The 12,947-nt window shown below is 50.5% G+C and overlaps 1 protein-coding gene across 1 annotated transcript in view; it reads right to left on the reverse strand.

Moving 5' to 3' along the window:
- The window catches only part of ATAD2 (ATPase family AAA domain containing 2), a 105,847-nt gene that overhangs the window by 56,006 nt on the left and 36,894 nt on the right, over positions 1-12,947 (reverse strand). Inside the window, exons 11-12 of the mRNA XM_040432550.1 lie at positions 6,048-6,163; positions 2,168-2,342 (exon numbers count right to left, since the gene is read on the reverse strand). Coding sequence (XP_040288484.1) covers positions 2,168-2,342; positions 6,048-6,163 — 291 coding nt within the window. The remainder of the gene's footprint in view (positions 1-2,167; positions 2,343-6,047; positions 6,164-12,947) is intronic.

Consider the following 12,947-nt stretch of genomic DNA (forward strand, 5'->3'; position numbering starts at 1 on the left):
GGTCTCATTTTCTGCGGGATGAGATGACGGTTTGATTGGCACTATTTTGGGGTGCATATGACTTTTTGATCGCTTGCTATTACACTTTTTGTGACGTAAGATGGCAAAAAATGGCTTTTTTTTACACTGTTTTTATTTTTATTTTTTTACGGTGGTCATCTGAGGGGTTAGGTCATGTGATATTTTTATAGAGCCGGTCGATACGGACGCGGCGATACCTAATATGTATACTTTTTTTTTTATTTATGTAAGTTTTACACAATGATTTCATTTTTGAAACAAAAAAAAAAAAATCATGTTTTAGTGTTTCCATAGTCTAAGAGCCATAGTTTTTTCAGCTTTTGGGCGATTATCTTGAGTAGGGTCTCATTTTTTGCGGGATGAGATGACGGTTTGATTGGTACTATTTTGGCGTACATGCGACTTTTTTGATCACTTTTATTACCTTTTTTGGGAAGTAAGGTGGGCAAAATTTCAATTTTCTCATAGTTTTTATTTTTTTATTTTTATGGCGTTCACCGTGCGGGGAAAGTAACATGACCATTTTATAGATCAGGTCGTTACGGACGCGGCGATACCTAATATGTGTAGTTTATTTTATTTTTTTTAATTTTTATTCAGTGATAAATGTTTTTTTTTTTTTTAATCTTAACTTTTTTCACTTTTTTTTACATTTTTTTGACCCAGACCCGCTTGGTTCTTGAAGATCCAGTGGGTCTGATGTCTGTATAATACAGTACAGTACAATATATATTGTTCTGTACTGTATTTTACTTACACTGAACAGATCTATGCTTTCAGCATAGATCTGTTCAGCACCATGGACAGCAGGACGCCTAAGCAGGCGTCCTGTTGCCATGGGAACCCTCCCCGTCTGCTCAGAACTTCGCAGACGGGGAAGGGTAAGCACAGGGCTGAGGGGGGCTCTCTGGGGGCTCTCTCCCTCTCCATCGGGGGGCTGCAAAGGCACAGCAGCCCCCCGATGGAGAGGGAGGGAGCTCCCTGACCGATGACAGTTAACTTTTTCCATACAGCGGTCCGTACGGACCGCGGTATGGAAAGGGTTAAACGGCTGACATCTGCACAGATGTCAGCCGTTTATACCAGGGTGCCAGCAATGTGCTGGCACCCTGGTATACCCACTAGAAGCCAACGATCATTCATGGGGAGGCGGGCGGGGGATCGCGATCCCGCCTCCTGCAACGCCCCCACCGCATGCGACACCCCCGCACCACCCGCCGGCATCAAATCATGCAGGGGTGCAGGGGGGGGGGGGGGTGAAAAATATAGATTTTAGCCACTCTAAAGTTTCTGATCGCCGCGGTCAGGGACCGCAGGGATCAGAAACTGCAAAAAGCGCAGCAAACCGCAGGTCTGAATTGACCTGCGGTTTGCTGCGATCGCCGACACGGGGGGGGGGGGGGGTCACATGACCCCCCCTGGCGTTGTCACAGGATGCCGGCTGAAGGATTTCAGCCGAAATCCCGTTCCGTTTAACCCCTCGGGCGCCGGAATACAGATTTTAAGTCAGGACGTACCGGTACGTCCTGTGTCCTTAAGGACTCGGGAAATAGGGCGTACCGGTACGTCCTATGTCCTTAAGGGGTTAAAGGCATTCTGCAGCTTTTTCTTACTGATGATCTATCCTCTGGATAGATTATCAGCATCTAATTGGCGGGGGTCTGACACCCAGGACCCCTGCTGATCAGCTGTTTGAGAAGGCAGTGGCGCCACAGCCTTCTCGTTTCCCGCAGGCCCAGTGATGTCACGACTAGTATTACTGGCCTTGACATGGCTAAGCCCCATTGACGTGAACAGGGCGCTCTGCTGCACCCAGGCCATTGATACTAGTCGTGTCGTCACTGGGCCTGCAGGAAAAGAAAAGGCTGTGGTGCTACTGCCAGCTGCCTTCTTAAACAGCTGATCGGCAGAGGTCCCGGGTGTAGGACCCCCGCCAATCAGCTGCTGATGATCTATCCAGAATATCATTTGACATTGGTAGGCCATTCGTTCTTATGCGGACTGTGATAAAAATGTTAAAAGGAATCATTTGTGCCCCATCGGAAAGTTGCTGAATCTAAACAGTTTGTAGTCAGTTGTTTGTAGTAACTGGTCCAGTCCTTACAAAACTGTGTTGGGAACCCAGCTGTAGTACGTAAATAATTACCTGATCAAATAATAATCGCAGCTGGCGCTCAGACTCTCCAACCCATTTGCTCAAGCAGTCTGCCCCTTTCCTCATGAAGAAGGCAACTCTTCTATCACCCACACTGCATTCATTGGCCAAAGCACGTGCAACTAAGGTCTTGCCAGTACCAGGTGGACCATAGAATAGACAACCTCTGAAACAAAGTATTGGAATAAAATTAGGTTATGTATGCATTTTAATATACAGGTCGGGCAATGTGCACAGTCGCAGACATTTTAAAACCAATAATGCAGGAAACAAGATTTTTGTGAACTCACCTGTAAAATCTCTCTCTCGCTTAGTTCATTGGGGGACACAGGACAGTGGGTATAGCTGCTTGCTGCCACTAGGAGGCGGCACTAGGCTGAAAAGTGATATGCTCTCTCCAGGCTGGAGAGGGTATAGCCGGCAGGGGAGGAGTTATCAGTTTGAGCCCAAGCAATAGGAGTAGGAGAAAAACAATACGGTAAACAACCAATGACTGAAATAAAACTGAGGACCATACTGGCCCACCAACCGCCATCATTTGCGGCAAACAGAAATCATGGGTGGGAGCTGTGTCCCCCAATGAACTGAGCGATAAAGATTTTACAGGCGAGCTCACAAAAATCTAGTTTTCTCGCTCGTATCATTGGGGGACACAGGACCGTGGGACGTCATAAAGCAGTCCACGGGGAGGGAAACAAAATCACACACCCATGGAGAAAACGTCCTCGAGGATGCGCAATCCACTGCCGGCAAGACCTTGCAGCCCAGAGCAGCATCCGCCGACGCCTAGGAAGGCACCCGGTAAAACTTGGTGAACGTGTGCCCGGAAGACCAAGACACTGTCTTCTACAACTGGAAAGCTGATGCATCATGACGGAGATGAACCCGAGAAGCGCCGACCGCTGGTCGGGTGGGCCATAACTCCACTGGGCGGTGCCTTGCTTCGGGAGCGGAATGCCCGAGCAACTGCCAAACAGATAACTGGAAAACATCCCTTTGGAGGCCGCCAAGCTTTGACAAGGACCTCCAGGAAAAAACTGGTAAAAGTCTGTACGGCGGTAAGCTCTAGTCATGGACAAGCAAACCTCAGAGGCCAAATCACATGGCTGATGGAGAGCTCGGTCTGTATAATGCAAGGGAGAAAGAAGAGGCACCCATGTCTCTGATGAAGTGGAAGGCGGCTACAACCATCTGCAAAGAATAAGATGCTGGCCGGAGCACTGCCTTATGTTCATGACCATATAAAAATGTACGTACAAGAAGGCGCTATTAACGCCGAAAAACGCCGGGTGGATGATCCCGCCACCCGGAATGCCGCCTTCCCAGAAATAAAAAGGACAAGACGACGTCCCAGAGGGAGGACCTGTTCCTCACTGAAACGCCAACAAACGACCCACAGCTCGTTTCGAGGAAGCCGGCTCCTGGCTGCAACTGTGGAAGCAGAACCAAAAATCCAGGTCCGCAGGATCCTCCTCTGGTCAAGAAAACGCCCCCCCTAGGAAGCGGTACATTGGTAGCCCAATGTCCCTAGTGCCGTAGAGGCTTGTGGTGAGACATCTAGCAAGAGAAGCTGCTTGAGAAACCACAGAGAAAAAAAAAAAACCTGAGCCATGCCCAACTGCAGGCCAAAGAACCAATACTTCGGAGAAAGGTAGAAGTAAAGCTGATATGAGCATCACCGGTGATGGGAAGCCCCACCAGTGACCATATATTGACAATGTGGCAACCCTGCCTGGAAGGGCAGATGAGTAGGACCAAGATGAGAGAAATACTCTTGCCGGGTGGAGTGCGATTACGACGTCCAACGCCCTCACCGTACCCGAGGAACCCTGGTCACGTGGAAAAACAATTGAGATAGGATTCCAGAGCCGTACAACCCATGGCTACTGGTCAGCTAGACAGAAGGGGAAGGTGGTCAGCAATCCAGCTAGAGGAGGGACAGGAAAGGAAAAGGGTGTTCCGTTCCAGGAACGAAACTCCTACAAGAGGTGGCAAGGCATGACAGACACCTGCTCTGCTTGGCGTGGGGAGACCCGTAGTCCACCCCCGGAATGAGCAGTGAAAGGAATGACCACCATCGGCTTGAGGTGACGTAGACATTACTCATATCAGAAGAGGGGTAGCACCGATGGCGTCACAGCATCAACTATTAGCACCCAAGTCCCGCTTATAATGGCAATCTAGTGGTAGACGAGTGCCGCAGGGACTAAGCTACCCAGTAGAGCGCACCCGAAGGTAGGTGCTGATCAGCTATAGCAATTACGCCATCGCAAAGCCAGAGTTGACGACAGAAGGACAACAGTTGTCAGAGACTGGCGCTCTACAGAATCTAGTGGTAATGCAATACTCCGCCTGAGGACGAGGCCATACAAGGGAAACCACAAGAGTTATGCTAACGCCATACTCCAGCTGAGGAGGTGGCCACACCGTAGAGCCCACCGATTCCAGTGTTAGAAGAATCAGTCACCTGACGAAGGAGCTGTGCAGTAGGAATCCTAGTATGTAGAGGTGACGCAAATACCCCTTGTACAGTAGGAGCTACAGCATGCTCCGCCAGCGTAAAACTGAGGGGGGAGGCCTGAGGACATCCAGTAGAAGTCATGGTACCTTGCTGTCCCAGATAAGTAACGCTAACCTTAAACACTTCACCTGAAAAGGGCGCTGAACAGGAGCAACTGCCGAAGCAGTGCCAGGGAAGAACCCGTACCTGAGGGGGGCTGCCCCACTGCAGCGACTACAATCTCTAGCCCTAGCGTGAAAACTTCCCCTGCGGAGGAGAAAACGCTGTAGTAGCCACTGCAGAGTGCCAGCATAACACCCTCACCTAGATAAGGAAGAGTGGTGGCCAAAGAATCAGTGCAATATTCGGCTTGCTGGATTGTAATCACAATATTCTGTGTAATGGCGTGCGCACTACACGATTTCTAGGACCAATACCCTGACCAACCTGAACGGTGGAGGGCCATGGGGTTGGGGTCTCTAGGACACAAGTGTTGCTGGGTAACCCCACTGAGAGAACAAAGGTCGACATATTTGCGCCCCCAACCAGCGCCGGAAGAAAAGAATATGGAAGTAACCACAATGTCCAGTGGCAGTATCCATATACCACTAGATGAAGAGTACAAGTCACCAGCGGGTACCAACTGTTGCCACGGCCCACCTATGAAGGAAGCCAAGGCATCTAGTGTCGTAGCGTAGTTGAATTATAGTATGCAAAGATGCTTAGTGAATTCCCCCATTAACAGATCACTTGTGGAAGGGGGTAATGCCACAGGAAGCATGGTGATGGCAAACAAATGATACTCACCCAATCAGGACTACTCACCCCATCTTCATCCTCTTCTCTTCACCCCTCCTCAGATTACCAGCAGGGTCACCTCTTCAGCCGCTGGCACCCGAAGTGGCAGGAGACTGGAATGGCGGAGGGTCTCGCCGGATCCAGGAGACCCTTTGGCTGGCGGGAAGCAGGGGAGCTGGGCTGCCCTGGTCCACTTTTGCTTCTTGGGGAGGGCGATCGGCGAGGGGTTCCGACACCGGTCTTGCTCCTGGGGTAGACAGAGGGAAAGGCGCCTCTGTTTCCCCTACCTAAAAGGGAAAAGGATAAAACAAGAAAGTAAAAATAAGAAAAGGAAGCCACCCTGCTAAAGCAGGGAGGTCTGCCTCCTAAGACACTAAGCTAAAAACTGATATGTTCTCTCCAGGCTGGAGGGGGTATAGCCGGCAGGGGAGGCGTTATCACTTTTTAGCCTAGTGTCGCCTCCTAGTGGCATCAAGCTGCTATACCCACGGTCCTGTGTCCCCCAATGATAGGAGCGAGAAAGTCTGTGCTTATAAATGGTTACTGTAAACTAAGTAATACAAATGAACATACCTTGGAGGTTGAATTTTAAATTTCTCGAAGATTTCTGGATAGAGCAAAGGGAAAACCACCATCTCTTTCAGAGAGGCGATATGTCTAGATAAGCCTCCGACACTGCTGAACCGGACCTTTATATAAAAAAATTAATACATTTTGTCAATCAGTCCAAAATAAGACCAGCAATATTTTTTATTTTTATACTCTGAGGTCCTTTCACATGAACGATACAGATTGTGTCAAGATCTGTCTACGGAAAAACTGATTGAACTTGTATGCAAGTTCCGTTTTTTTGTGATTGCCTTGTGTTTGTTTTATTCTGTCCGGATTGCATGCATTTTTCATGCATGTGGAAAAAAATAAAAATAAATGACGAACAATATGACCTAGCAACCATCAGTTAAAAGCTCATTGCATCCGGATGCCATCAGTTTTTTCACACAGCCCCATTCATTCCTAGAAGGCCACGGCTGCATGAAAGATTGTCAATCTAGAAACATGCTGCAATTTTTCCTGAACAACCGACAGTGAAAGTTGGCCTAAAGGGGCTGTAATTACACAGCCAGAGGACGCAATGCTTGCACGAGTCCAGCCAAACAGCTGATCGGCGGCTGTTAGACACCCACCAATCTGATAATTATGGCCCATCACGCGCATAGGTCATCAATATCATGGAACTGGACACATTTTTTTACCTACAGGACACACACCTGCTCAGAGATGCACTTATATGCAAGCTTCAATTCAGTTAAAGAGGACCTTTAACTAGAATAGAAAAGCTAAAGTATACAGACATGGAGAGCGGCGCCCAGGGATCTCCCTGCACTTACTGTTATACCTGGGCGCCTCTCCGTTCTCCGGTTATAGCCTCCGGTAACTTCATATGTTCGGCTCCACCCAGTCGAGCCTGCCGGCTTCTAATTCTCCCAGGCTGTAGCGCTGGCCAATCGCAGCGCTCAGCTCATAGTCAGAGAGAAAAAAAAACCTCTCAGGCTATGAGCTGAGCGCTGCGATTGGCCAGCGCTACAGCATGGGAGAAGGAGACGCCGGCAGGCTCAACTGGGTGGAGCCGAACATATGAAGATACCGGAGGCTATAACCGGAGAACGGAGCGGTGCCCAGGTATAACAGTAAGTGCAGGGAGATCCCTGGGCGCCGCTCTCCATGTCTGTATACTTAGTTTAGATTTTCTATTCTAGTGAAAGGTCCTCTTTAAATTTGGTATTCAATGATGGTTCCATGCAGTTTGTTCTTGTCCCTGTATTCTCTGTTTAGAGCAGTTGAGCCAATTCATTGGCAGAAACGGCATATGTGCAAACTTGCTGGGACCCTTAGAGGGGCCTATATAGGTAGCTTAAAAGACAACGGGCATTCATAGCGAATGCCAAAGGGTCTGGGAACAGGAAGACCATGCAGGACTGCAACCACATGGAGCACCCGAGTGTAATAAATCGGACGCCATCTGTCTCAAGTATGTAACAATTGACTGGACGTGTGAATAACCCCTTACAATTAAGGTTTTGTAGAATAGCTCTGCAATAATTTGTAATGCAATGATTTGTACTAAATCCATGGATGTGGAGAACTGTTTGCATATTGCTTAAAATTTACATATACTATCACTGCTCCAATGATATTCCGAACATTCAGAACCAAGATTAAAATTGGATTTTTTGTACTCACCGTAAAATCCTTTTCTCGTAGTAGGCATTGGGGGACACAGCACCATGGGTATATGTCCAACTACCACTAGGAGGCGACACTAGACATAAAAAAGTGTTGGCTCCTCCCCGTTGGGCTATACCCTCTCCACAGACACTAGGCAGCTCAGTTTGTACCAAAAGCAGTAGGAGAGAGAAGAAAGGCAAGGAACCAACAACTCCCGTACCGGGAAAGATCAAGAGACCAGCCCGGAGAAGCTGAAGTAAAACAACATAGGGAGGGATCTGTGTCCCCCAATGCCTACTACGAGAAAAGGATTTTACGGTGAGTACAAAAAATCCAATTTTCTCGTGCATGGCATTGGGGGACACAGCACCATGGGACGTCCCAAAGCAGTCCCCGAGGGTGGGAAGAACAACCATGCCACCTGTGGGCATACAGGTGCGGGAGAACCATGTGACCCAACAGGAGAAAAGCACGGAATAGGCAGGAAGCCTCATAACAAGGGAGAAACTCCAAGGAGGCCACAGTGACGACTGCCAGCACCCCAGGACAAATGCCTGGGAGAAGGTCCCAAATGCAAGAAGAAGGCAAAGGAACACCCAGCTCAGCCGAAGGCTGGAGGGAAAGTAGGACAGCATCGCGTATCGGATCTACCCAACATCCCAATTGTCTCAGTCGAAAGCACAAACACCCTGAGGTCAACCCCTGAAGGGCCAGGGGAGCAAGGGAAATTGGAATCACTGAAGGCCAAACGAGAGAGTGAAGCTATAGCAAGGCTCACATGTGAGTGGAGCAGGTCTCCTCTCACCGCAAAGCAGGTGAAAAAGTTAAGCGCCCTATTGAAAGGAAAAGATCCTAAAGGCGCTAAGGGAAACCGCCAACCCCTGGAAGGGGAGGGGGTTGTAGGTAAAAACCAGGAAAAGAGAAAAGACAAGACCTGCATCCCCAACCAGGAGACGAGGAACGAGCCTCTGAAAACAAAATATCGCTGAGAAGCGCAAGACCGGAGAAACTCTGGCGAAACTCATTATCAGGGAAGAAGGGAACCAGATGCAAGCCCAGGAAATCTCAGCAGGGGCACACTGGGGAGAGGGAAGCCATAGCAAGGCTCACATATGAAGGGAGCAGGACTCCCCCCACCGCGAAGCAGGTGATGAAGATAAACGTCCTATTGGAAAGAGAAAACTCCCAAAGGCGCTAAGGAAAACCGCCAACCCTTGGAAAGGGAGGGGTTAGGAAGTAAAGGCCAGGTAAAAAGAAAAAAATAAGAGAAGACCTGCATCCCAAAACCAGGAGACGAGGAACGAGCCCCTGAAAATAAAATAATCGCTGAGAAGCGCAAGACCGGAGAAACTCCGGCCAAATGAAGTATCAGGGAGATGCAGGGCAAGGAAATCTCAGCAGGGATACACTGGACTGAGAGACATGGGAGGAGAAGGAGAGTACTCCCAAAAGTCTAAGGAGGAAGGCTCTACAAACAGGAGGGGTCCCTCCCGAAGGATACCATAAGGTGGAAATGCAAACCGTAGCACTAAACCACTCAACACCAGGTACTTGAAGTGGGAGGATGGGAAGACAGACATGAATCCCATGAGGTCCAAAAGGCTATTGGAACCCGCAAGGGGAACAATCAACCCAGGTCCCTTCCCAAACAACGATAATTCTACAGAATCTGAGTGATCAAATGAACGGTGACAGGGACTCCAGAAAGGAGTACCCGCAATGGGCTCACAAGGAACCAGGAACTGAACCACCAGAGGACAACAAAAACCAGAATATCCAAGAAAAAAAATGAAAAGAACCACCCTATGGGAAGGAATTGGCCATGGACAACTAGCCATTCAAAGAATAGTGGCTAGCAATCAGCATACATTGTCCCGGGGAGGGCAAATACAGCGGCTTGGGTTGTACCACTAAAACAGACGCCCATATGCATAAGGAATGGTAAAGTCGCTATAAAAGAAGCGGGAGTGACTACACGAAATGTAGAAACCAGCTGCGACCGACATACAGAAGGCTCCCAGGGTGAGAGAGTACCGGATGGGCGAGGACAATAGCAAGGTCCCAAAGGACTGCCCTCTGTTAGATAGTACAACTAAGCATAGAAATAAGGGAACACCCGGACCCAGAAGGAACTACGGAACCCTGTCCTATGTCAGAGCAATCAGCAGAAAATTCACCTACCAGGCAGGTGTGTGACGCTCAGTGGTTCTGTCCCCGACTCATCAGGGAGGACGTCCAGCGAGGAAATGTCGCTGACCCCAGGAGGATTCCGTGTGGCGGAGGACATCAAGTGATGGCCGAAAAACTACCGCAGCGGCCGGAGCTCAGCAAGCTACGTATCCCAACAAGGAGAAGATCCAGTGGAGATCACTGTACTCCACGAGGAATGGTCCGCCCTGTAATAGGAAACGCGGATACTCCTTTATAATATGTGGAACGCGGAGTGCAGCCGAAAGTAGTATTTGATAAGGATGGCAATAGCAACCTTAGCACAAAAACCAACAACCACCAGGCCATGGTGTAGGGAGCGTGGTTGTATGTGGACCACCCACCAGATCAGAACAGATCAGTCATGTACTGGGTACACCAGAAGTAGAAATAGACCGACAAGGAGGAGGTTGGGCTGGCCCACCCCTGCCAGATATGGCTACCATATTCGAGCTGAACCAGGATGCCGAAAAGGGAAGTAACCAACATCCGCAGCACAGATTAGTGCCCGGGGAAGGAAGCACCCAGTAATACAGAAACCGTATGGGCCACAGATTGCACCATAGGGCCCAGCACGTGGGTTGAACGGTGACAGGGACACTAAAAATACACGCCGAAAACCGAGGTAAAGTGGCTGCATGTTGCACACTAAGGAGGGTGGAAACATAGCCACAGCATCCAGGAATACAACCGCATTTGGAGGGTACAGGTCCTCAACCTGTAAGGTAGAAATGAGGCTGTGTAGTGTAGAGATACGACCAGACCGGTGCAATGGGTACAGCATCTGGAGATGGCCGAGGTACTAGGTCTAAGATTAGAGCGATGGGTCCACATGGAGCACCCTAGGACCAGAGAAGTGCAACGGCTGCCACGTTAGCTATGGCACTTATATTTCGCTAGGGAAGGGAAAAATAGGGCCACACGGTACCACAAGGAATGACAGGTGCACACCACAACAAGGTAAGTGCAATGGCAACTGAAGAATGCCCTCTATTTCACCTAAATAGAGGGAAATAGGGCCGCATGGCACACCATAGAGCCCGACAGGTGTAACGGCTGCAGCATCAGAGACGGTGCAGAAACTCACCTAAGAAGGGAGTAAGATGGCTGTTTGGTGCACTCTAGATGAGGTTGCAGTGGCAACGGCACTACAAAGTGGCCTCAATATCTCGCACCATAAGGCCAAACAGAAGCAACGGCTACAGCTCCTGGAGATAGAGAGGTTAAATAAAAATGAAGGGCACAAGGTGGTAGCCTGGTGCCCACTAGAACCAAACAGAGGCAATTGCACAGCAATTCAGAGTAGCCTCTATATCTCGCCGGAAAGGGAGAAATAGTGCCGCACGGAACAAAAGAGCCCGCCAGGGATACTGGATACAGCATCAGGAGATAGTGTAGGGACTCTACCCATGAAGGGAGCAAGGTGGCTGGAAACAGACAGGTGCAATTGCTACAGCAATTGAAGGCGGCCTGTGTATCTCGCCCGGTAGGGGGAAATAGTGCCGCATGGGACACCTAACCAGTCAGCAGGAACTCTACCTATGAAAGTAACAAGGCAGCTGAAAACAGACAGATGTAATCGCCACGGCATAAAGGCCGGCCTGTATTCTCTGGTACAGGCACTACAAAAGAACCCTTAGAGGCCGAGAAGGGGAGCCAACCCTACAAGTGGCGTTTGCCTGAACTATCAGCTTGCCTAGAACATAGCCCCTGGATAGGGGCCAGGAAGGTCTGTCGTGCACAGCCTACGAGGGCGTACATACCAGAGACACCGCGTAGGTGTCCCAGCTGCTAAGCACGGTGACGGCTGCCTTACCTATGCGGTAATTACCTGTGCAGGCAGGAGGGCGCCATCTGAAAGTCCACTAGAGGGGCACCAAACCTGGTAGGGTAGGAACCACTATGCACGTTTGACTTGACCACGCAGAGGATTCTGCATGGTGGAAGACCGCCTGATGCTCTGTTCCGAGGGAATCGGTGCAGAGGTGTCCCCAGAGGCAACTGACAGAGAAGGCTTCGTCACCAGCCTCCGGCCTGTCCTGGGGGACCCGAGGATGCCGGGGAGGGGTGGAAGCTAGTTGAGACCACCCAAGGGTGGTCCATGGGCTACTCTTTGCGGGACCCTGTATCTTAGCGTGCGCGTGGCACAGGGGGGGGAAGGAGACCGCAATTTGTAGGTAGCGCTCTAGCGAATCCGCCAGGGACTGAAGGATCGCCATGGAGGGAGCCCATTCGCGCGGGAGGGGGCCCTACCACGTGGAAACCTCCGTAGACAACGGACGCACGAAAATCGTGGCGATCCGATACGGAGGCCGGGAGAGGAGGGCCCCATAGAGCAGCAGGGCTGACCTATCTAACCCCGGAAACATTTCCCAAGAGGTGCTGCAGCAGCTATATAGTAGGCAGGAAACCTCATTCAGGTGGCAGGGCTGCAGGAGAATGCAGCAATAGAGAGGGGAGAGAGGGAAGGGGCCTGTGGAGCAATCAGCCAGAGGCTGCCTACCGGACCCCAGGAGTTGTGCAGCGCACCGAGCGCAGAAGATGGCGACCGGAGATAGCAGGAGCCGGCGACCGCAGAAAGAAGGAGCCGACAGCCGGAGAAAGAACCGCCTCTCAGAGAGAGAGCAGAGAACCTGGGGCCGGCTTGGCAGGCAGAAGAGGCCCCTCCCAGGCTCCCCCCACGGAGGGGAGGAGACGTGAGAAAGCCCGGGAAGAGAAAAAGTAGGCGGGGAGTTGCGGCCTAGTAGGCCCGAAAAGCCGGGGACTAAAGTAATGGAGCGCGGCCGGGAGCGAACGGCCGCGACCGCGATAGTGCCCCAGAATTGCCGCGACGAACGGGGGCCAGGTGGGGGAGAGAGCTGAGGAAGAGACCCCCAGGGAGAGAAACAACGGAAGGCCAGGGGCTTCAGGGGCCAGGATACAGCTGAGAGAAAAAACCCACAAGCTAGCAGAGGCAAGGCAGCTTATCAGAGGCAAGTCATTGTCCCACACAGCAATAAAAGCTGTATCATTTATCCGGGATGGGAACATGAGGGGGGA

Source organism: Bufo bufo, chromosome 5, assembly GCF_905171765.1.
Source record: "Bufo bufo chromosome 5, aBufBuf1.1, whole genome shotgun sequence".
NCBI lineage: Eukaryota > Metazoa > Chordata > Amphibia > Anura > Bufonidae > Bufo > Bufo bufo.